At 40.3% G+C, this 24816-nt stretch overlaps 2 protein-coding genes across 11 annotated transcripts in view; one reads left to right on the forward strand and one right to left on the reverse strand.

The window, feature by feature from the left end:
* The window catches only part of GUSB (glucuronidase beta), a 53510-nt gene that overhangs the window by 3470 nt on the left and 25224 nt on the right, over window positions 1–24816 (reverse strand). The window lies entirely within an intron of this gene.
* VKORC1L1 (vitamin K epoxide reductase complex subunit 1 like 1) lies at window positions 1194–24780 on the forward strand. 10 transcript variants are annotated; one of them, XR_014491043.1, is made up of 5 exons: window positions 1194–1420; window positions 12937–13046; window positions 15117–19851; window positions 23225–23323; window positions 23988–24780. XR_014491043.1 is itself a non-coding variant. In XM_083351414.1 (4 exons), exons 1-4 carry the CDS (start codon window positions 1227–1229, stop codon window positions 17385–17387), a joined length of 477 nt encoding a protein of 158 aa, XP_083207540.1. In that variant the 5' UTR covers window positions 1194–1226; the 3' UTR covers window positions 17388–20388. The 10 variants fall into 10 exon arrangements, 2 of the variants coding, with proteins under 2 accessions (XP_083207540.1, XP_083207539.1); XR_014491044.1 differs by having other exon boundaries at window positions 15117–18030; window positions 19789–19851; window positions 23225–24780; XR_014491046.1 differs by having other exon boundaries at window positions 15117–18021; window positions 19789–19851; window positions 23225–24780.

Genomic DNA, 24816 nt, shown 5'->3' on the forward strand with positions numbered 1-24816 from the left:
CAAGTTTGACATGTCTGCTCTAGTGTTTGAAGAGAGGGAGCAAAATTCCGTCTACTTTCCCCACAGCATGCATGCATGATTTTATATTGGCAGAACACAGCAGAGAATTTAACAGAGGGCAATCAATTAGTTTGTATGGCTTCATGCTAGAATGCAATAAAGATTCTTAATCTAGTTGTGCTGTGTCATGTATCTAAAAGCCTTTAGGTGAGTTCAAACCTCGATACTAACCTACACTATGTTCCGTGTCTGGGAATTTCTCTGGAGGTTTTGCTACAAATGCCTGACAGATTCCACTTCCAAAATGTGTCAAAAGTGACTTACGTAGCTCCATTATTGTTAGCAGAGAATACTATGTGTGCCATGGATTCAACTACATATCCAACCATTTTTCCTTTATTGAATAAGATAATATATGGATTGGACCTTCAAAGAATAAGGGACATAAATCATCTACTACAGTATCCCTAATAGATGTCCATCCAGCCTCTATTTCAACACTTTCAGCACCACCCCCCAAAGCACTCTGTACCGTTGATTTTTTTCTGATGACTCACCAAAATCTACTTTATTATTTAAACCCGTGCGCTTTCATGGTGCGCTTTCACCTTTCACAATTATCACGCTACTCAATTTTTTCTCCAGGCTAAACATATTCAAAAACTCCCAACTGTTTCTTTTTTGCCCCCTTCTAGCCCCCTCAATGCCCTGATTGCTGGATGAATGAATTCAGCTAGTCAGTTTATTTAATAAGCCATAGTTGAGCAGGTGTGCTATTGTATTTTGCAAGCTATTCTAGATATATGGTCACAAAATCATTGAAAAAATCTTAACACAATAAATCGCAGCTAGTTGAGAGCAAGAGACAAAACCAGATTTCCACTCCTTGTTTCAAACTGCAAATCTCGCGATGTTGTTACGCCTTAAGAGGCAGGTGGGCGGGGTTGCCTCCCGCGCTCACGAATGATTGGTTAGCTGGTTTCGCCTCTGGTACGACGGAAAGCGCCACGTTCTTCTCAGAACGGAAAAAAAAAGAGGAGGAGAAACACCCATGGCCCGGCAAGCAGCCGACGCCAGGACACAGTGGGCGTGGTTTTCCTTACGGCGGCAAGCCAATGAACGAGTGGTGCGCGCGTTCCGCATTTCGGCGTGTTGTAGCGTGCCCTGCGCGCGCACAGGGGCGAGAAGTCTCCTGCCGGGTCCGCCTAAGCGAGGGCTGGGCTAAGATGGCGGCGCCCGTCCTCCTGCGAGTCTCGGTGCCGCGCTGGGAGCGGGTGGCCCGCTACGTCGTGTGTCTGGCCGGAATTATTCTTTCGCTCTACGCCTACCACCTAGAGCGTGAGAAGGGTCGTGACCTCCAATACCAGGCACTCTGTGACCTCAGCGAGCGTGTCCGGTGCTCCTCTGCCATCTCCTCCAGGTCAAGCAAGCGGGAGAATACGGGTGGGGGTTGAGGCGGAAGCCACCAGGAACTGTTTGGGATTTGGCTAACCATGATTGCTCGAAAGTTAGAAGAGCTGCTGAGTGTTTGTAGAGTTACCCATCCTTTCTCCAAAATGATTCTGATTCAAATTCACTAGTCGTTCAAGTTTTGAGGGGTATTTCCTCGGCCCTGAGGCTTTGCTTAAAACCGCTCCGTGATTGAAAACTTATTTACTAATACAAGAATCGCAGAAATAAGTCATTCTCAATATTAATCTCTCTCCCTAAAGTCTCCCTTGTTAATAACGTTGGCCTGTGTTACAGAGCTGTTAATCATTGCTAGAGATGCAAAGAGTATTGATTGTTTTTCTGGATCAGTTTATCAGAATGCTGAATGCTGTTTTTAATTAACAAGAAAGGATAGAAAAAGGAGAAGGGAAATATTAAAAAGTAATGAGGTGAAAAAGCTTAGCACAGCAGATAACAGCAAAACTGTAACATACCAAGTAGGTTAGTTGAGCAGTGTTTATTTACTAGCATTACTATTAGTTACAAATTTACTAACACAAAAAATGGTTTTAATGAGAAATTCATTATTTATCAAACTTGTTTGATAATGACAGATCTGTGAAACCTATTGTAATTGCCAATCATTTCCTGTTTATATTTTGTGAGTGAATTTTAGGAAGCTTCAAGACTGTACAACTGAATTAAATGGAAAAGCTCCAAGAAAGCTCAGAATATTGAAATGGACTTTTCCATTACTCTACCCTGTTAAATATTTTCTCTAGAGTAGGTTGTTAATCAGTGTTGATAAATTGATTTTATAACTATGCTTAGTGCCTGGATGTGCTTGAAGGAGAGCATGTGGTAATGCAGGGCTTTTCAACCTTTTCACCCATTGTACCACTTTTAGGATATGGTAATATCCAAGTACCACCAGTCGCCTAGCAAGGTGTCAAAAACTTGACCAAAAAAAGGAAAAAAGTGATAAAGTACAGGTAGTCCTATACTTACAATAGTTCGTTTAGTGACTGTTCAAAGTTACAATATTTAAGAATACAGCCCCAAACCTCTTACCTAAACACAATGCATCATGTCAGTTGTAGGACAAATAACATGAGCAAGCATTTCATTTCCTCTGTAAATACAATTCCTGCAGCTGCAGAAAAAGCAGCAAAAATAGAAAAAAGAGAATGTGCATTTCATTAATGGAGAACAAAGGAACAGTGAGTAACTCAGACTTAAGAGGAAAAAATAGGCTAAAAATAAAAATAGTTGACACTGAGCGAAGCAAGCTGCCCAGAAAGTGGATTTTATTACAGAAGCCAGACAGAGAAGTGATTCAGCAATGACTTCTGGACTAGCTAGTAAAAAAATAACCTAAAAGCATAGTACAATTTATACTATTTTTCCTATTTTAAGTTTTGATGAGATTTGCAAGAAGTTTGTTCTCCTTAATTTCCTAGCTTGGTTTTTTCCCCCCCTTTCAGCAGGATTGATTAATCCTATCACCCAGGGAAGGAAATAACTTGTTGATGAAGTTTTTGTGTGTCTAGGTTAATCTTGTTGTAGGTGCTGGTGTGTCTGGGGTTAATCATGTTATTGGTTTCTATGTGTGTATAGGGCAAACCTGTCAAGCTTTCTTTCGGTTTGTTCAAGGCTACAGCTTATAGCTACATTGTTTCTTTTACCTAGTGTTTCTTGGCTGTCTGCCTGAGGCTACTAACTGAGCCAGTGGGGGGGGGAGGGAGAGAGAGAGAGAAACACCCCTCTTCTCTGGTACTTTTATTTTTCTGCTTGACTTTTCTAAGAGAAGGGAAATGTATGTTTCTTTTGGAGTAGCCTTTTGTATTTGTAACAGTTGGTTTCTGGGGCTAGGTTTTCTACTTCTTTTCCTATTGTTCCTGCCTGTTTAATATTTCCCAAAGGTATTTCTTTTTCATGGGTATGTAGATGCTTAACTTCGAATTACTGATTGAATCAATAATCCATCACAGCCATGGAGCAAGTTTCAAATTGACTCCGGAGTTCAGAGATCTTAAACCAGGGGTGTGGAACCTTGGCTCTTTTATGACTTGTGGACTTCAGCTCCCAGAATTCTTGAGCCAGCATGGCTCAGCTTGGAAACCTTTCCCTTTCTCGTCAGCATGGTTGGCTCAGGAATTCTAGGAGTTGAAGTCCACAAGTCATAAAAGAGCCAAGGTTCCCCACCCTGTCTTAAACAGCTGCTCCATGGGAATTGTATCCCATGAGGGAAGCTGAGCGAGGGATTTACTTCGGAAAGTAAAGTCTAACCAAACAGGCTAAAGCTGACAGCTGCTCTTTGCTAAACCCCCCCCCAAAAACAAAACAAAATAAAAAACACACACAAAGCAACGTTGCAAAAAGAGAAACCAGTGAAGGAGCCAAACTTTCCTTCAACCTTCTCCAGAGGAAAGAGGAACGCGACATCCACCAGGCGTCTTTTCTCCAAACTGGCACCCAAAGCAAAGGGAAAAAACCTGCAGTTTTGAAAAACTGCCAGGGCTGCTGCAACCCTTCCAAAAACAAAGCACCCTGTGCAGCCCAGCCTCATCCTGCACAGCCGCTATAACACCTGGCCACTTACTTGTTCAAGATGAAGTACAGGTCGAAGCCCCCTTAGCTGGCCGCCTTCTCTCGCTACCCCCCTCGTCCATCACAGGGGACCATCAGGGCATTCAAAAAAGAGGGGAAAAGGCTGTCCGGAGGTGTGGGGGGTTTTGGGGGGGGAGTGTTTCAGATTTCCCTTCTGCTCTCCTTTCCCTCTGGTCCGTTTTCAGGGCGCCTTTGCCTTACGCTTCCAGTGCCGTGCAGCCGAGCCTGCCACTGTCAGCCAGGTGATTGGCAACTTCCGGTTCCTGTTGCTTTGCTTTGCCCCAGATTTGAGGAACATGGAAGTCTCCTCCCTCCTCCTGGCCCCTTCCCCACAAAGGAAAGAGCTGGAATGTGGGGCTGATCCTGGTGCTTCTGCTGAGCCCTGAAGAAGGCCAATCAGAAGAAGCACCAATCAGAAGAAGTCCCAATCAGCTGGAGCCGGGGGCTTATCCCGGGCTTCTGCTGAGCCTTGACAGCCCTGCAGCTCCAGCCGTCTCTTGCTCAGGCTTGTGTGGTGCTGCCGTCGATTCAGCTCATTCCCCTCCCCCACTACCACTTTTCTAGGATGGTCGTGTACCACCTGCCAGGTGTTAATGTACCACAGGTGGTACGCATACCACCGGTTGAAAGAATGGGGTATGGCTGCATTCACTGATGTGGGGTGTGAAACCGAAGTTGTGATACGTTTTTGTCTGGTGATGTCTGCAGAGCTTCGCTGAATGAACTGAGCAGTTGGTATGTAAAAATTAGGGAAAGGAAACATTTAGAAAAGTCAAATGTACGTAGAGGAAGACTAAATTCAACAATGCCTGTAGTTGTCTCTAAAATATAACTATGCTGTTGCTTACTAGCAGAATTTCAGTAGAGTTTTGATATGGAAACATTAGAATCCTTGCTATTTGACTTATCATTTTCCCCCACCCCCACAGTGCTCCTGGCAGTACCATGGTATTATCTTTCCAGTTATGTTCAGAGCTAAATTTCCTAACCAGATACGGTGAGAGTCTTTGACCCCTATTCCCTGTTGACCAATAAAAATTTCCCAATGAGAGTGACCTATCTTCACCTTTCTAGTATCTGTGTCTTGTGCTGGTTTGAGGGACAAGTATTGTTTGGATTTCACCTAATACACATTCACCTAATACACATTAATTAACGGGTAGTGTTGTTATCATAGCTTGGTTAGAGAGTAAGATGTCAAATCTAAACAGTCAGTTCAAAACAGAATAACCTCAGGCTAGGGGCTAGATCACAAAAACTAAGTAAATAAAGGAATGTTAATCATATAAGATGACTACAAAAATTATGAGAACAGCACTGGTGAACCACTTTAGCTGGAGGACTACATTCATTTTTCTACAGACCATGGATTAGTAATAAATCTGAGAAATGTTCAAAGTGGGTAGAACCAAGGAGAGGTTTTTGCTGTGTTTCATCTCCTTTTCTGCCACTGTATTTGCTTTCTTTGCATTGAGAAAAGGAACCAGGGCTCTTTTCTAAAAACATAAATTAGAATTTGTTTGCTCAGTGTCAGAGATAACTCTTCTGCATTGGATGCCTGATCTGATTATTTTCTTCTTTACTGAAAAAGAAGTTTCTTCTCAGAGAACAAATTAGCACGGCAGAACATGTTTCTTCTCCCTTGCATTGTTAGGCTTGTGGGAGATTAAATCTTAGGCAAAGACATAGTGAGAGGGCATTTTCTACAAGTGTCAAATTTTCAGAAGTTGAGTAATATCTGAAATTTTACAGCTATAGGAAACTTGGACATTTGTGTATAAAAAGCACTTTCCAGTAGTTTTTCAATTTAGAATTGGGAAATGTCTGTAAAATTGTAAACTGGTTGAAATAGTGATGCAGTAAAGGTGTGACATTTAGAAAGGAAAAGTGACAAAGGGGAGCTTGCTGAAGTTGTGTCCATGGATTTGTTTTATTTGATTTCTTGCTATGGATATATAACAAACAAATCAAACTGGCTTTGAATATTGAAAAAATTTGAACCGAAGGTGTTAGAGCCAGCATCAAATAACTTTAGCTAATCCGACTTAAGCAAGAAAACCAATTGTAACTTTTAACTTTTTGTATATAGTAATCTAAGAATAATATAACAGAACCTTTCAGTCCAGTTATGCACTGTTATTTATATCTGTATTCATTACGCTTGCTCCTCGGGAGGAAAGCCATGGCAAATCTAGACAGCACACTAAAAAGCAGAGACATCACCCTGTCAGCAAAAGCGCGTATAGTCAAGGCTATGGTCTTCCCAGTTGCAATGTATGGCAGTGAAAGCTGGACCATAAGAAAGGCCGAGCACCAAAGAATTGAGGCCTTTGAACTGTGGTGCTAGAGAAGACTCCTGCGAGTCCCTTGGACTGCAAGGCGATCAAACCGGTCAGTCCTAGAGGAGATCAACCCTGACTGCTCTTTAGAAGGCCAGATCCTGAAGCTGAAACTCAAATACTTTGGCTACCTGATGAGAAGGAAGGACTCACTGGAGAAGAGTTTTATGTTGGGAAAGGTTGAGGGCAATAGAAGAAGGGGACGACAGAGAATGAGGTGGCTGGATGGAGTCACTGAAGCAGTAGGCGTGAGCTTAAATGGACTCCAGAAGATGGTAGAGGACAGGAAGGCCTGGAGGAACGTTGTCCATAGGGTCACGATGGGTCGGACACAACTTTGCAGCTAACAACAACAACAAATTCATTACCTTGCATGTTCAAATAATACTAATTTCTAGTCTAATCCTCTCTGTGAAAAGAAGTTTGACATAGAGTTTTGGCTAGATTTGGGCCAAAAAGTTTTTCTCTATCTCTGTCTCCGTAAACAACTATATGTACTGTATATTTGAAAGAAAATCTTGTGGGCTATTGCAATATCTGTAATGTACAGGTCAGACAAAGGAAAGGATGACCCTTTCCCACTTTTTTCATTTGTCCTTACATTATTGCAGCCTTGTTGGTTTCTTGTCCACTTGCATCTGGATCTGTGTTTCTCTGTTTAGATATTACTAATGATCTCACCTTTGAGTCAAAAAAAGCTTCCAGGAATTTTGTACCATCAGAAATCCAAATGTTGTTGCCTACAGCTTATGATCAGAAAGGATTAATACAGAAGGAACTAAAGTTAGAGGAAAAAAGCAAGTGTATCTCTTGGTTATTAATTCCACATGTAGTAATCAAAGGATTGGGCCTAATGAAGTGGAAATGCTGCTGCTGCTTCCTTTCATAGTTTCATGGCTGCTGATGGCAGTTGCTGGTTAGAGAAAGGGATCTCTCAACTAAATATGTATTTGGGCATAATGGAGAATGCTTGAGTGTAATTTCTTGCCCCTCTGATAGTATGAATAATAGTTGGTGGTTATGCCATCACTCTAGGAACTGGGAGATTGTGAGTTCTAGTCCTGCCTTGGGCACAAAGCCAGTTTGATAATCTTGGGCCAGTCACTTTCTCTCAACCATAGGAAGAAAACAATGACAAGGTAAAAGGTAAAGGTAAAGGTTCCCCCGCACATGCGTGCTAGTTGTTTCCAACTCTAGGGGCCGGTGCTCATCTCCGTTTCAAAGCCGAAGAGCCAGCGCTTGTCCGAGGACGTCTCTGTGGTCATGACTAGACGCCAAAGGCGCACGGAACGCTGTTACCTTCCCACCGGAGTGGTCCCTATTTTTCTACTTGCATTTTTACGTGCTTTTGAACTGCTAGGTTGGCAGAAGCTGGGATGAGTAACAGGCGCTCACTCTGTTACGCGGCACTCGGGATTCGACCCGCCAAACTGCCGACCATCTGATCGACAAGCTCAGCGTCCTAACCCACTAAGCCACCACGTCCCTTAGGAAGAAAACAATGGCAAGCCACTTCCCAAATTTTGCCAAGAAAATTGCGGGGACTTTCCAGACAGTCAATAGGAATCAACATTGACTCAAAGGCAAGAATAAAAAGTTGAAGAATCAGTGGACCAGGTAATTAGCAGCTGCAAGAAGATCACACAGAGTGACTACAAACAATAGTTTGACTAAGCAGCAACAAAGCTTCATTGGAACATTTGCAGGAAATACCATTTGCCTGTATGCAACAACCAGTGGGACCACAAAATAATAGAAAGTAATAGAAAATGATGAAGCTAAAGTTCTCTGGGATTTTAGAACTCAAACAAGCATCTGCCACTTAACACCCGAGACCTAACAATTGTCGATAAGAAAGACAAAAAAAGTCTGGATTGTGAATATGGCAGTACCTGGAAACAACAGAACAGAAGAGAAAGAACTGGAGAAAGTTGCAAAATACAAAGATCTGCAAATAGAACGACGTGGCAAAAGGAAACAAAGGTAGTACCTATAGTAATGTGTTCCTTGGGTGCAATCCCAAACCATCTGGAACACTATTTGAACACTATCGGTATTGGTGAAATAACCGTCAGTCAGTTGCAAAAAGCAAGTTTACTTGGAACAACTTATATCCTATGGCAGTGCCTTTAATGTTAAACAACAATAGTTGCCTATCCTAGGTCATTGGGAAGGACTCAGTAGGTGGTGGTGGATAAAAATGCCAAATCTAGTTTAAACATCTGACTAACTGTACTACTACTAGTAATAACAGTAAATGTACTAGTAATAATAACAATAGATGCATATTCATGTGGTACTCATCAATTCTCTGTTAGGTTATGGTCAGGCCGATCTCTGTTATCTTCATAGCATTGACAAAATGTAGGTATTCTTTGCATACCTATTGCCAAGTTTCAAATAAATGTTTTCTAATGAGTTGAGCCACCGTCTTGTTTGTTCAGATACTTTGTGAAAGTTATAGTGGAACAGTTAGGAAATGTGAACAGTGGAATCCAAGCACATCTGGTGGTTGTAAAGTTGAGGTTGACTGTTCAAACGAGAAAATGGGAAGCTTATTTGCTTGTTTCATCAAATAATATTTTTCTAATTCTGTACTCTCCTTGTTCCACTGAACGTCTGCTCCCTTTCTCCAAATTTTTGGAGAAGTTGTCACTCTCCATAAACTTACTGAGGAATCTAGAAATTCTGCTTGTAAGTCAACTCGGTTAAAAATAATGTCAGCATTTACTAAAATACATTCAAATGGAGAAAAATAATATTTTGACAGTGATTGCTTTAACCAGGATGCGTTTATGAACTAATTCTTACTCCTGAATTTAGTTGAAGTTATCTGAGCAGTAGTCTGGAAAGGCATTATTAATTGGCAATTGTCATCTTACTGGAAGTTTGCACAAAAGAATTGGACTCAAATGAAGATGTGAATTTTCTGAATCAGAAGTTGACATTTCACTACAATTCCTTACTTCAACTCCATTTTTCTTTTACCACGGACATTAAGAGCTGTTGAGAACATTGCTATCTCTATTAATGCATATAACCCCTTTCACAATTCAGTCACAAAGGCCTACTCAAAAATCAAACCACAAGACCTTAATTTTAATGTGCCTAAACCACTGGGAAAATTCCTCTTAGATGTTAAATCAATCCATTATCAGTACTATAAAATGTGTGTGTTAATATGATTTGACTTGAAACAGAAGCTTTTACAAAAAATCTTTACTTAATGGTCTGAAGGCAATTAATTTGCTGTCTTGAATAGTACTCATGGATTTTCTTTGGGTAGGACTCATAAACCATCTTAAGATCATTGGATTATGTAAATTTGGCCACATCTAATTCTTGCTCTTTGGAGTGAGGTCCCCCAAACATCCCGGTGGCCCCACATTGCTTTTTTAATTATTTTATCAGAAGGCCTCGGGCTAGGATGGGGATAGCCCCTTCCAATGAATGGAATGTGCTTTGTTGCTGCATTTTTTGCCCTCATTTTCCTTAATTTTGCAATTATTGTATTTATTTATTTTTTGCTTTTTACTTGTGAACTGCCTAGAGTTTTTAGCAATCGGACAATGTATAAATGTAATTAAATATAAAAGATAAGTAATATATAAATCAAAATGAATACACAATACAAGTGTACAACTTGCCTTATCATATATTTGGTAACTGGTTCCTCCACCCAGTGTTCTGTGCTCAGCCTTTTGTAAATCTGCTGCCCTCCTGAAGTTTTGGATTAAAGTCCCATCATTCCCACTGAGTACGGTTATAGTACCATTGGGTTATGTGTTGTTTAATCATGATTTATTGAATCAGCCACAGATGGCTAAGTTAAGCCATTACTAATAAATTTGTAAGTCATATTACTGCAGCCCATTCTGCACAGCTAAACAGTGTCCCTATTCAATGTACCATCTATTCCCTCCATCTGCAATTGTTCTCACTGAAGATGCCAGAATCAAAGGGTACCACTTATACATAAAACATGTGCTATTACCACTAGCCTCCTTTTAATTCCTAGGATGGGGTGAAAAAGAGCAGAGAATAGATGAGTGGCACAATTACTTTACAACGAACATTTTTACTCAGGTGAAAGTCATTTACCCACAAGCAATCTGACTTTTATGGTCGGTAGTTGCTTACTAATGGTTGTCCTCAGTTGTTGTAAAAAATTGCAAAAATTTAAGAATCAATATAAATACTCTTCCTAAGCAGAAGATAGTGTGGCCCAGCAAGATGTAGCATTTTGTAGTGTTGTCTTGAGCAGCCAAACTCTTATGCTAATAGTCAAGCATAAGACAAAGTGTGACTAAGTTTAGAACTCTGACTTCTGTTTTATATGGGTCTGTATATTGCACACTAGTCTGTGATTAGTGTCAAGTTGCCAGTGTTTGTGCATTTCTGAAAAAGGTTCATTGAATTGGGTCACAAGCCCCATGTTTTAGAGCTCAGGTGGCTTAGACTCATTCACACAGTAAAGGCTATACATGCAATAACTGGGTTAACCAGTAAAGCAGACTTCTTGGAGTAATATTTTAAAGTTGGTGTGTTTAAATCAATTTGTCTTTTTTCTTTGCCCCTTTTCATTCATTGAAAATAACTCCAGAGTGGAGCTTAGTTAAAAATGGATTACCAGTCTAACTGGGTTCTCCCCCCCCCATCAGATATGTACTTCTTAATCTAGAGGTGTGATTGGACATAGTTTTGGGGATATTTAACTGGTTTTTCTGGTCTCTGAACAGATAGCAGTTTTTGTATACTGATCACTTATCAGTTGTGTACAGTTATCATTTTTACTGAGAGTAGAAATGTCTCTCCAGGCTTTCTACGGGAGATGTCTCCTTGCCTTGAAGCCTGGGCCTTTCATATGTGAAAGATCAAATCAGTGATAGAGCTGTAAGCCTTCTAGGCTAAAATGACACCTTGCACTAAACCATAATGTGGTTTGCAGTTCCACAAATTATTGAAAAATATTATAATCCCTTAAACTTTTTAAATAAAAACTCCCAACTGTCTATAAGCTGGGCAAATCGATCTACTCTTCACATAACTGACATAAGGATCCTCAGGCTCCTAAAATGCAGCATTTCTTAAGCCCTATTTCAGTTGAAATGCAAAGGCATAAACCCGGTTCTTTCTTATAAAAAATATCTTAGAAGAATGGACACATTTCTTTGCATAATTTGATATACTATTAATTGTATGATTAGATATATATTTAGGTAACATATTAATTTAGTATATTAATGCTTAGGATTCTTTATCTGTTAATCGCTGGATTCTACTCTTTTCTTTTAATTTATGTATTTTTCTGTATTTCTCTTTTTAAAAAATTGTGATAACACTTAAAACACCTGATGCCTTTTGCATTAAAAACAGGCACACCTACTTTCAACCCATATCTTCTCCACCCATTTGGCTCTTGATTTCAGAAGTGCACAAATCTGCTCAGCATATCGGGAAGTTAATCATACCTTCAACAGGGTTCAGGCTGATATAAGCAGATGATTCATTTACTTCTATATTCAGTTCTGCAGATTATTGCTTTTCACCTGTATTCTGATTTAAGCTTCCTGGATTTGGGGGTGTGGCGGGGTGGGGTGGGGAGAGGAAGTTCCTGCTGAGTCACATACGTATAGGTATATAGGAAATGTTATAATGGAAAGTGAAAAAGTACTCTACAGCCAGGCATTTTAAATTTTATTTTAAGGACCATAGTTCATTACTGAAAGTCAGTTTGGTGTAGTGGCTAAGGCACTCTGGCTAGAAAGTGGGAGACTGTGAGTTCTAGTCCCACCTTAAACATAAAGCCAACTGGGTGACTTTGGGTCAATCACTCTCAGCCATAGGAAGAAGGCAAGGGCAAACTACTTTTGAAATCTTGGGGGGGGGGAACCTATGCAAAGACTAGTCCCTAAGTCAACCCTGACTTGAAGGCAAAAAACTCAAACCAGACTAAACCAAAAATTCCCTCCAAACAACCAGATAGGAAAAGTCTAATAAAAACAAAAATCATCAAGAACAATAAAACCCCTTATCCTGAGTAGCAGTGATAGTTACTATTTGAAATGAAATTTGCATACATTTTTCTTCTGCTTTGCCTTGGGGATTATGCATTTGCATTATTCAGAATGATCAGTGGAGAGGATCTACACTGCTAAAGATGGTGCTTAGTTGGATAATAGGTAGTATCTTGTTTGTGATGGATTAGGGCTCACGCATCACCCTAAGACCTAGCATGCATATTTGTTTTAGATTAGAGAGTTTTATCAGCTTTAATCATTATTTATTAAATTAAAGTAGCTTTAATGAATATAGTTTATTATTGTATGTTGTGGATTATGCGGTAAGGCACAGCTTATAAATCAAGATTTTGCATAGTCTGAACGTTGTTCAATAAATTAGCAGGGAACACCATCCATGCATCCTATAATGCTATATATTTATTACCTGACTCATTCATAGCGAATGGGGGTACATAAGTGTATTGTGTGTATAAGCTCTGTATTTTTTATTAAAGCGCTTACCACTTAAGACTTAATGGATTATTTTCTTTTAGATGGGGTCGAGGATTTGGCCTACTAGGTTCCATTTTTGGAAAAGACAGTGCAATAAATCAACCAAACAGCGTTTTCGGTCTTATATTCTATATACTGCAAATGTTGCTTGGTAAGTATCAAACTACCATGTCTCATTCCTGCCTACCTCTTCCTTACTTTTTGCTCCTCTAGGCAAGAAGTCAGGATATAATTTTTTTTGTTGTGATTATTTCAGTCTAGTAATCAAAATCTTACACAGTATGTATCGAGTCCTAACAATTGTAGCATGTGCTTCACTAATCTCCCATTTAATTGATGTCTGCCTGGCAAATCTGATGCCTAGGTCAGGGGTCTCCAATCCCTGGCCGCGGCATGCCAGAAACCGGTCCAAGCAAACAGGCAAAGCCCCATCCGCGGGATGCAGGCAGTACATGGAAACACGCCCCCCTCTGGTCCACAGAAAAACTTCTCTACACGGAACCAGTCCCTGGTGCATAAAAGGTTGGGGACCTCTGGTCTGACTCAGATTCACAGTCCTCTCAGCAGTGCCTGAAGATCCTAAAGCAAAGTTGGAAAAGGTTGCTAATTCCCAGGGATTTCAAAGCTGGTTTTCTTTTGGAATCAACATTGGAGAACTGGGTGCGGCGGCGCTGATAATCAGATTCCTCTTTACCTCCTTCCGTTATCTATGATAGCTAGAATTCCCTTCCCAATCTTCTCCACAGTGTGTTTACTACTTCCTTTAGATCCAGGCCAGACTTGCAAATCGCCGCTGCTTTACTTGCTTCTAGATGATGGCAAAGAAAAAAAAAATCCCTCCAAACAAACCTAGACTGGAAAATTCTAATAAAAATAAATATGTCTCTTTCCCCCCCCCCCCAAACCTTAATTAATTAGATTTTAAGTGATTATGCACAGGTAATCATGATGCATTAGTACACAATACTGTTTTTGTGAGTGTATTTGCAGGTGTGTGTAACAGTGTCTGCTCCTGTTCACCCCTGTCTGCCCTTGCCTCTTTCATCCTCCCGCTCCCTCTCCTCTACTCTCCCTACTATCAGACTTCAGGTTCTGTGGCCAGGATCCATTCTCTATTTGCATGCCCTAAAAAAATGCCATGCATGACATTGTTGCTGTGTAAAACAATATAGGGAGGACTTCTTCACCTGAGACATGGGAGCTGTATCCGCAGTGAGTGTGTATGAATTTCCTACAGGAGTCCTAGATCCTCTGCTTCAACATCTTGACCAGTTTTTCAGTTCTGTTATGAAGTAACTTTTGGATCTTCAAAGAGTGTTTTGTAACTGAGCAAACACTATGAAAATGCATATTTAATATAATGAAGAGTATTTCATAACTTGTGTGAAGACTACATTTATGCTTTATGCGGAGCCACGGTTTGTTGACTATCATGGATTGTTCACATATCACCTCACTGGGAGAGATGGATAACAGCTTGTCTGGCATTTCTGATGCTAGCCATCAGTCTTAAGGGCTGGATCCAAAGCATGTGGTCCTTCTAAGCAAGTAGATTATTTCCTACACTGGTTAATCAGATGGATCTGGGAAAGTCCACGATCAGGGCATGAGGATCACATTCTCTCATTTAGTAACTGAAAAATAGAGGCAGTCTGCCTCTAAATTTGGAAATGCTGTTTAATCAAAATTATGAACAACAATAGATAAACCTCTTCTTATGTATCTAAATTTCTCATAAATTCTGCTCAGCTAGTGAGCTTTGCCGTAGGTTAACAATTTCCCATAAATTAGATGTTGTAGGTGTTGCCTTTGCAGCATTTTAGAAATACTTTGTGAGTGGAATCAGCTACCCAGAGAACTGGTGGGCTCCTTTTCAATGGATGTGCTCATGTGGAGACCGGACAGTCATTGGTTTGGAATGCCATACATTGAATTCTGGCAGGGGGCACGGTCTGGCCTCTTCTGGTTTTATAATTCTGTGAAAAAAGGCATTGCTTGTTTCCTTCACATCAGCATGCAGTGAACAACTTTTCATTAATTTGTTCTTAAGCCTTCCAGTTGAGGAGCAACCTCCTTCTTGATTGATCTAATAAGACTTTGAAATGGTACCAGGCAGGTTTGACCACATTTTGCACTTAAGCCCTTGACCTGAGTTCTTGTTGATAGATAACTGCTTGTAACAAAAAGCCACCACAGTAACTGCTTGTCTTCTTTTTTCTAGGTATGACAGCAAGTGCAGTAGCAGCGCTGGTCCTCATGATGTCCTCCATAGTGTCAGTAATAGGATCTTTGTACCTATCTTATATTCTGTACTTTGTGCTGAAGGAATTCTGCGTTGTCTGTGTCATCACATACTTGCTGAACTTCATTCTCTTGATCATCAACTACAAACGACTAGTATACTTGAACGAGGCCTGGAAACGGCAGCTCCCACCCAAACAGGATTAACTGCTTTGCAAACTTTTGACTGACTATTTGAAGGCCTGGCTTCCGTTTATGTTTATTTCACAGTAAAAAGATTTTTTTTAATTATTATTCATATCACTTGCTTTTCCCAGGAATCACAGCTAATTCAATTAGAGTGACTCAAAGGATAGGGGCCCTGGGTAACCTCTCAGTCAATAGCTATGGTGAGGAACTGTTTGTGAAAGTCTTAATCTGGTCAGAGACAAGCTTTAACTCTACTTTGAAGGAGTTCACAGAGACATATTCTTTACTCCTTCTTTACCCTTCCTCAAATATTCCAGGTCGGCTGCAGGAGGTCTCCCATCTCACTGTGAATTGAGGTGGTGGAAGTCTTAACTGGGAGATCATGATTGTTCTAGACTTTATACGTACCATAGGGAAATATTGCCCTGTTTACATTAAGTGTATTGGTAGCCAAGGGAATTTGACCCACATAGATGCAACTAAAACACTTACTACAACTTGGTGCATAGTGGTAGAAAAGACTGGCTATGTCCTGGCAAAGAAAGGAAGGGTCAGTACAGCTCAGCCAAGTGATGACTCAAAGCATAGCAACTTTGAAGAATGGTCCATTGTCTTATTGAGATGTTTTTTAAAAAATGAAATTGAGATTAGTTTGTTTCCCTGGAGAAGATGTGCTACAAAAGATCTTTGCCAAGATGCCTTTTTCCCTAGGATATGTTTAAAGAAAATGGAATTCAGTGGCATTAAAAAAAAACCTGTACTAAGCCGGGTTTCCTTGCAACATCCAAGCTGTTTGCTATGGATTGAAACAGTCTTGGGGGATGCTTAACAAAAGGAATGGGGCATCTTGAGTTGCCCAGACCTCATCAGTAGGAAGCCTGTATAGATAGAGTTTGAGGGGCAGAATTGGCTGTGTACTTGAGAAGATTTGAGACAGCCAAATAGTGTTAACCAATTTGATTATAATATTTCTAGCTGCTGTATAGAATTTCAACTTGACACTGGATCCCAGTAACCCACTGGTAAATGAATGCACTGAAGAATTAGGATGCAGTCCCTTTGTGAGCTCTTTTGTACGTTGGTTCCATAGAAGTGAAGAGGGAGTGTGTAAAAAAAAATCAATGGATGGCGCTTCGATGATTTGGAGAAATTCCCCTTCATTTAGTGAAGCTTGTATAGGAAACCGTTTACGGACATAAATAGATTTATATCTGTAGAGGCAGAGCGATTTCAAATGCCTACATACAAATTCGGCTAAGGTCTTAGGGAGATGTACATTGACTCTTCCCTCAGTTAGGGTAAAGCAGATAGATGGTAAAAATTGGCCCAAGATTCAGTCATGGTTCTCCTTGAAAGCGTAAGTTGAAATAATTTCCCATTCACATCGTCCTAAAAATGCAGTGTTTTTTTTACAAGTGCCTTCTGTCATACAAACCAAATATTGGGGGCTTTTGGAATTGCCAGGCAGAAGGGTTCTTGTGTGTGTGTGTGTGTGTGTGTGTGTGTGTGTGTGTGTGTGTGTGTGTGTACACATACATATTTGATGAATCAGACCTTTGCAGTATGTAGGTGGTGATCTCTTGGGCTTCTCTTATACCAAGGCACACTGGCATCATAAACACTTCCTTGTAGGACGTACCTGGAGGTTGAGGGTATTTTTTGAGAGGCAGGCTGCTGACCTGATTGGGACAGCTTTGAGCTCTGCAGTCCTTGCTGGCTTCTGCTTTTCCTGCTGGACAAGCTTTTTCTCACAACATAAAATTTTGTCGCCTATATTTAGATTTAGGGCTTAGTTTACCCAGGAGCCTCTTAGTATGCCTCGGTATGACAAGGAAGCCTTGGAGGATTACTGCAGTTTCTTATTTGGCAGCTGGGTCAAAGCTGTTCCAAGCAAACCAGAAGAACTACTCCTTAGCAAGGTTGCCGTGTTTCTTCCTGCAGCGGCAGAACAAGGAACCTGTTGCAGCGGCCTGGTTACCATTGGAGCGCAAGAAAGTACTGGAAGCTTCCGGAGAATGAGCGAGTTACAGGATTGATAGGATGGAAGAGGAGTTCTCAGTGACTGAAGCAGCTGTTGGAAGCAAATGGATGCTGCGATCTCCCAGAGGCTTCTTGTGATGCGTATTCAGCAGTTGGGCTCCCTGAGATAACTAAGACAGTTCTTCTGCTCTTCAGGATGAACAAATTTGGAGGACTTGTATTAAGGGTAGAAAGCAATTTTGGCATCTTTTATAGGAGAGATAACCGTGTACCTGGTTCATAACAGGCTAATTAAAAAGATCGGGTCAGGCCAGAATATATCCAGAATACAACAAAGGGCGTTGTGGTCAAAAACTTGAATCTTGCTTGTAAGAAATCTTTCCTTTCTATCGATGCTTGCTCCTGCTTATGCCCAAGAAAAGTGATCTTCCCCCAAAGCTCCCTTTTAAAAATCCAGTCTGCGCCTAAATCCTTTCCTCCTCCTGAGTCTGTAAGGGGTCCCCTTTTTTGTGTCATTTTCTAAAAAAAAAATCAGCATTAAGGTATTAATGCAATTTCTCTTATGTTTTGTGAAAGTGCAGGGTTTTATTTTCCAATGGAAGCAGCATCTGCTGAGGATGGGATGTCTGACAGTATTTAAATGTCTGCCAAATGAACAGTCAAGTTGGTTTATGTACAGAACTATGGTGGAACGCAAGACTAATGGAGGAAGACAGGTGTTTATGGTATATATATATGTGTGTGTGTGTGTATGTATATATGTATTAAAAACACTAAATTCTGCTTGTCCTTCTCAAAGAGTTTCTCAGAAATGCATTTTGTATTAACTAGAGTACAGTTAAAGCTTGTCTTGAATTTTGAAATTAAGAGCTGATGGGGGAGTATAATTTACAAATTTTGTTACATTTGGTATGTGGAGAATATTTTCAAGTTTATAACCTCACTGATAAATTTTATTTTAAGACATTAATGTAACATAATGTGAGGCTTTATTTTTTTACCTGTCTGCAGATGAGATGGGGCTTTTCTATCTTTCTAAGTAGAGATTTCCATTATCTGTACTGTGATGGGCAACTATGGCAACTTTACGAACTCTGGATTTCAACTCCCAGAATTCCTGAGCCAGGTATGCTGGCTCTGGAATTCCAGGAATTGAAGTCCACAGCTCCTAAAGTTGCATAGTTGCCTACCCCTGATCTATACACAAGTGTCAATTATAGGGTATACAAAGAAGGTATAGTTTTTTTCCCTAGGACTCCCCCCCCCCCCAAAAAAAATTCCTTGGACAGGGAGTGCTAGCAGATTCCATTTTTCCCTCTGCTGAAGAGTTACCTGTTCTGCTCATTTCTCTTTCTAAGTCAACGCCTTTTAAACATTGACTCGTATTTTTTTCTTGTTCCAAGAACAGAGGTGTGAAGGTATCAGTCACCTTGTGTACTTTTAAGCAAAATCCTGACTTCTGTACCCCTCTCCCCCATCTCCAATTTCAGTAGTATTCTGTGGTGTTAAAACAGTCTAAGCAGCCATTGTTGGTGTCGGATGAGTCGTTCTCAGTTTGGTCCCCTACAGACATGATGGGTCCCCAACTCGCAGAATTCCTAGGCAGCTGCAGTCGCAACACTTTGAGCTAAAGGCCAGACTAGACAAGTAGAGACTATAGGCCACCCGTCTCTGTCCAACTGGAAAAATGAGTGCTGGGCTACGAGAAGCAAACCAATATTTCTAACACAGGGGAGACCTACCCTGCTTGTCCATTGTAATATTTTCAAGCCACCAGCAACCAGGTGGTGGGCAAATCTCCCTGCAGGTGTGGGCCCTCTGCTGCCTTCCAGCTTCTTCCACAAAGGTAATTCATCCTCTCCAAGGTGGCAATATTACTAGGTTGCTTGGCCATACTCCCAAACCTACACGGGTGATGGAAGATGCAGCATTTTCCTGTTTTTCGCAAGTGCAGCTTTCATTGTGCTTTGCTCCCAATTCCTTTCTTTTAGTTTTGAAAGCCTAGGAGCCCCTGCTCTTTGGTTCTGTCTCATCATCTCAAGTTACTTCTAATTTTATGCCAGTGAGGAAAGAGGGAAACTTTTTCAGTGACAAAAGCTCAGGATATTTTTTTTAACTAACAGTGTCCCAGGAGATAGTTGTTTTTTTTTTTTGAAGATCAGTTTTAATTCTCCCTACCACCCACTGCCCAAATCTACCATCTCTCTCCCACTTGTTGATGGCTCAGAAGAAAGGAAAGGCCCTGACGTCTTTTTTTCAGGAAATCAAGGGTTCCATAGGTCAGACAAGCCCTTTTTCATTTCTTAGAAATCTTACTCAGCCTTCGTGCCTGGGAGTAAGTATGGTTCTCAGTGCTTGTAATGCAGTTCTGAATGGATGACGGCTTTCTTGAGATACCAGAAAATGTATCCATGAAGCAGATGGCTCCATTGCATCCCGTATATTGCCATTCCCAGGAAAGGTTTCTGTCACTTGATTTTCAGGAGGAATCAAGGAGAAGTAGCAAGAGAAATCTATATCCTTGGAAGAGGAATATTTCTACTAAGGCAAGTCTTTAAGGAAAATGTCACTAGAGTGGGCTCTAATCCAGAATGAGATGAAACTTTCAGGAAATAATTTCGATTTTCTGATTAAAGACAAAAAAGATTTTCTTTTTGCAGATTAATATTTCCCGATCTGTATGAACAAGAATTGGTCAAAACAGATTAAACATTTGCTTGGATTCTTTCAAGACCGATTAAACACGACCAAGTAAAACTAGTAAAAAAAGAAGATGAAGTATTCCGTTTCCATTTTTTTAAAAAAATGTATTAAGCATGGCCTAAATATTCAATGTGTGTTCTGTCTCGTATGTTTGATCTGACAACTTTTTTATGTGCTTGAAACTCCAGAACATCTCCATCTCGATTGGAGTCATTCCATACTTATTTTTTTATTTTTTGGTTCAACATAGGACTGTGACATTCTGAGATTGAAATTCAATTTTGCTAACAGGGGAATTAAAACCATGTAAATATTGTAAGAATGTTTATTTGTTGCACATAACTTTTTTGGTATAAAAATAAACGTAGAAATTATCTGTGGATGTGTTTGCAGAATGTTTTGTAATCTCCTGTGCTGATTTGTCTCCAACCCTCACTGAAATCATAAATTCTTTGGTCTTTAGTTACCAAACACTGGCCATTTCTGGACTTTACTTTTTAAATAGAGTATTCATGTTAAAAGTGCCACTTTTAAACCAAAAATGCATAGGGTTGCAGTGGCTGAATTCAAGCATTGTGATAAGCCATGCTTTAAGGACTATTCCTTAAAGGAATTGGCTGAATTCATAAATGTTAAGGCATAAACCTTTGGTTATTAATTGTCATGACTAGGTTCACGCAACATGATGTGATTTGCTTGTTTGTGACTTAGTATTTTGTGGCAAATGTACACAATTGTGGTATATTCATTAAATGATGGAAAGCTATCACATGAGACCCCAATTTAATATTGGGTTCATAGTGGGCTGTAAGCCATAGTTATGGGTGTTTTGGTTTGGCTTTATGTGTTATGGAAACCCAGACACTGTGCATTTAAAGACCATGGGTAATATGTGTGTGGAGTGATGCTTTTTTGGACCCCCTAAACATCTATAATGATCTGTCAGATGGATATGCTGTTGACAGCAACTGCCATGTTGACTTTTTTGATACACACACACATACACACACACAACACCTCTACTGCCAGTGAAGGAAGACATGTAGGTGATACACATCCCACAGTGCCTCCCAGGGAAGAAAGAACTGGGAGAATTAAGAGATTAACCATGATAAGAATGTTTGTTTATGCCGTGTTTCTAAATTGAGACAGAGGTTTTCATGAGAGAGAATTCATATATGTGTATATTGAACCCGGAGTGTAGGGCATACTTTTATTCCTCTACAGTACACTAATTCAACTCATTGTGGATCCATTTTCTGCCTTTCAGAAATCTTTTTCTATGTATTCTGTATTTACTGGCGTGTTAGTCAGTTCCTTACAAATAGAGTCATACTTCTGAGGTTTTTTATGGGTTTGTCAATCAATCCTGCCCTCTAGGAATGCCCTTCCAGCTGAGAGCACTACATTACAGTGGGTCAACTCTTAATTGTGGGAATGCCTCATATTAATTAATTTACTTTGTTGCAATAGAATCTTTCTGCTTGGGACAGGCTTGATGAGGTTAGAGGTGTTGGCAGATGTACGTAAGTTGCCTTTTGCAATTGACTGATGATGAATTTGTCAGTGTGGATAGTATTCAAGTGGTGCTCCAGTTGTTTGGGATTGCACCCAAGGTGCCTATTACAAGGGCAATTCAGAAATAAACTTCCGTTTGGTTATCAATGATAGACACTTACAGACACATGACTTATTATACACATTAGAAAACCACATTACTTTTTGACATAATCGCCATTCAAATTGAGGCACTTGTCATAACGTCTTACAAGATTTGAAATTCCTTAGTAGTAGTCACTAGGTGCCAAATCTGGGCTATGGAGGGGGGGTGGATCAAAAACATCCCAACGAAACTGCTTCAATAGTTCTTGGGTGTGTCTAGGGGTAGCGGTGTTTGAGAGAACATTATCGTGAACCAACACCACACCGGAAATCAGCATGCCTCAACGCTTATTATGGATGGTTTATCTGAGTTTTCGTAATGTTTCACAGTAGACTTCTGAATTGATGGTCGAACCATACTTCATGAACTTCACTAGCAGTACTCCTTCGGCATCTTCACATCTGGTGGGATTTTCTATGGCACCACTTCCGGTGTGGTGGTTGGTTCACGATAATACTTGCCTGCACACTGCTAGACGCACCCAAGATCTTTTGAAGCAGTTCCGTTGGGATGTTTTTGATCACACACCCCCATAGCCCAGATTTACAACCGAGCGACTACTAAGGAATTTCAAATCTTATAAGACATTACAACAAGTGCCTCAATTTGAATAGCGACTATTATCAAAAAATAATGTAGTTTTCTAATGTGTATAATAAAAGTTCTGTATCAGTGTCTGTCATTGATAAATGGAGCCTTGTTTCTGAATTCCCTTCATACTATTGATACTACCTTTGCTTTCTTTTGCCGCAGTCGTTCTATTTCTATTTGTAGGTCTTTGTATTTTGTTATCTTTACCAATTCTTTTATCTTCTCTTCTGCTGTCTCCAGGTACTGCCATATCCACTATCCAGACTTTTTTGTCATATCAACAATTGTTAAGACTGGGTCGTTATGTGGCAGTTACCTGTCAGTTTGAATTCTAAAGTCTCAGAGCATTTTAGCTTTGTTTTTTATGAGTTTGCATGTGCGGGGGGAACCTTTACCTTTTATCATTAAATAAAGTTTGTTTATGGACAAATTAGTATTATTATCAAATTTATTTGCTACCCGTATTACAGTTCAACTCTTTAGTAGCTTGAGCCCATCAATCAGTTCCACCCTCCGGAACATCTTTGCAAAGATGTCCTATGTTTATGGTATTTTTCATGCACTTACACAATCCATGCTATCAGGCATACCGTAGCTATGTCACATTATGTAAGCTACTCCTTTTTGTATTATTTGAGTTTCATGTGTGCCTGAGGCTTAAGTAGCAGGCCACTTTACTGTTTCCTTACCTAAACAATAGTGAATGATGTTGAAAAAAAAAAGATAGTTTCTTCTACTTAAAACTCATCAAATAGTCATAAATTGAGCATCTAAGTTTTGGTAAATGATTAGCAAGTTTATCAAGTAAGAACAAAGCCAGATATCCTTGTATTAAGAAGAGGGAAGAGAAAGAAGGGATTGGGGCAGGAGGAAAGTTACTTAAGATCTTTCTGATATATTAAAGTTATAAGCTAATGTTAAAATCCATTATATAGTTTCTTTGTACTTTATTGATCTTTCAGAGGCAGACTGAGATGGAGAAGGTATTCTGGGAAAAGTGGGAACCAACAGAATGACCCAACCAGGAAAATGAAAAGCAGAATCATCTTCCTCTGCATTCTGTAGCTATTTTCTCTTTTTCAAATTTATCAACTAATGTCACCTCAACTTCTTTTTCATCCCATATCTCCAGATATGATGGCCTTGTCCTGTTATTCAAATTCCTCTTCCTGTGTAAATGTAGCTTAGTTTCATCAACCTGTAGTTTGTGATTAATGCAGGAGCATCTCTGTATGTAGGGTCAAAACAGGCAAGCTGGTGGACAGAGCAGCACAATTGATGCCCTGTCCATTTTTGCAACATCAATGCATGAAATTAAGGGCCAAGGTTTGGACTCTGAACTGCCAACCTTGCCCATCTTGTCCATTTTTATTTCCTTCTACAGAAGCTAACTGGTTCAGTGTCTTAACCGCAAAATCTGAAATTTAGTATTCCAAATTTATGTTACATTTGTCCTCTGCTAAAGAATTAGGAGTCTTTATGTAGACTTAGAGCAAAGTCAGTGAACATCCAATATGAAACTACTAATTTTAAAAGCTTTATTTTAGCAATATAAGGACTTCACTTTCATTCTCAGTCACACAAGCCACACGTACCAAGAGGTATATCTTGCTGTTGACCAAGTGACAAAAGGAACAGAGATGTTCAGAGAGAGTTCTCTGAGATGATCTTCAATGGAGCGGAAGACGGGAGTTCAGACTTCTTTCTTCTGCTCTCTTTTTATAGGCAACGTAAGCTTGGATTCAGCACTGTAGCTTGGACTGTATCTATGATTCAACATCAATCTGCAGAGACTTTTCATCTTTCTGGGGGGGTCATTAGGCTGTTCCTGTTGTGCCCATACCAGGACCACTGAGTAACCTCATGGGCTACAAGAAACTTGCTGTAATGATGGATTCAAGAATTTCTTATCCCTCCTGTTTCTTCCCCCAAATTTGGACTTCCTTTTAGAACACAGGTCTGCAACCTGCGGCTCCGGAGCCGCATGCGGCTCTTTCAGCCGTCTCCTGCGGCTCCCAGTCCTCTGCCATGTGCAGTCCAAAAAAAAAAAAAAAAAGTGGGACTAAAAAAGTTCAACCAATCAATTCAAATATGCAGGGTAGGTGCATATCTCGCCTTGGCTCCTCTCTTCAAACCTTGTTCTGCGCATGCGCGCATGTACGTGCATGTGCACACATTTTTTGCAGCTCCCAGTTTTTCCTTTTGTGAGGGAACCGGTTCCGAGTGGCTCTTTCATTGTTTCAGGTTGCTGACCCCTGCTTTAGAAGACCCCGCATTGACTTTTAAGCCTCTTCTTTTAGCCTATTCCAGAATAACAAGAATTGAAAGGGACCTTGGAGGTCTTCTAGTCTAATCCCCTTGCTCATCCCCCTGCTTTCCATCTTTCTTGCAAACTACTGGGATGCATCTGGACATGTTTATGTTTATGGGTGAATGACAGTGTGCCTTAAAAGGCAGCGCGGAAGTCTCACTACCTTGAGCAAGGTTTTTCTCAGGCATTCTCCCTCCTCGAAAGTGCACTTAATAAACCTGCATACCCTAAATTTAGTTCCAT

This window comes from Vipera ursinii (assembly GCF_947247035.1).
Source record: "Vipera ursinii genome assembly, chromosome: 1".
Taxonomy (NCBI): Eukaryota; Metazoa; Chordata; class Lepidosauria; order Squamata; family Viperidae; genus Vipera; species Vipera ursinii.

Bases quoted from the DNA above. Each gene is read 5' to 3' on its own strand.
- VKORC1L1 (XM_083351413.1), top strand. From the start codon at position 1,227: ATGGCGGCGCCCGTCCTCCTGCGAGTCTCGGTGCCGCGCTGGGAGCGG. The intron at 1,421-12,936 runs GTCAAGCAAGCG...ATTTTCTTTTAG, and splicing joins TCCTCTGCCATCTCCTCCAG to ATGGGGTCGAGGATTTGGCC. The intron at 13,047-15,116 runs GTAAGTATCAAA...TCTTTTTTCTAG, and splicing joins TATACTGCAAATGTTGCTTG to GTATGACAGCAAGTGCAGTA.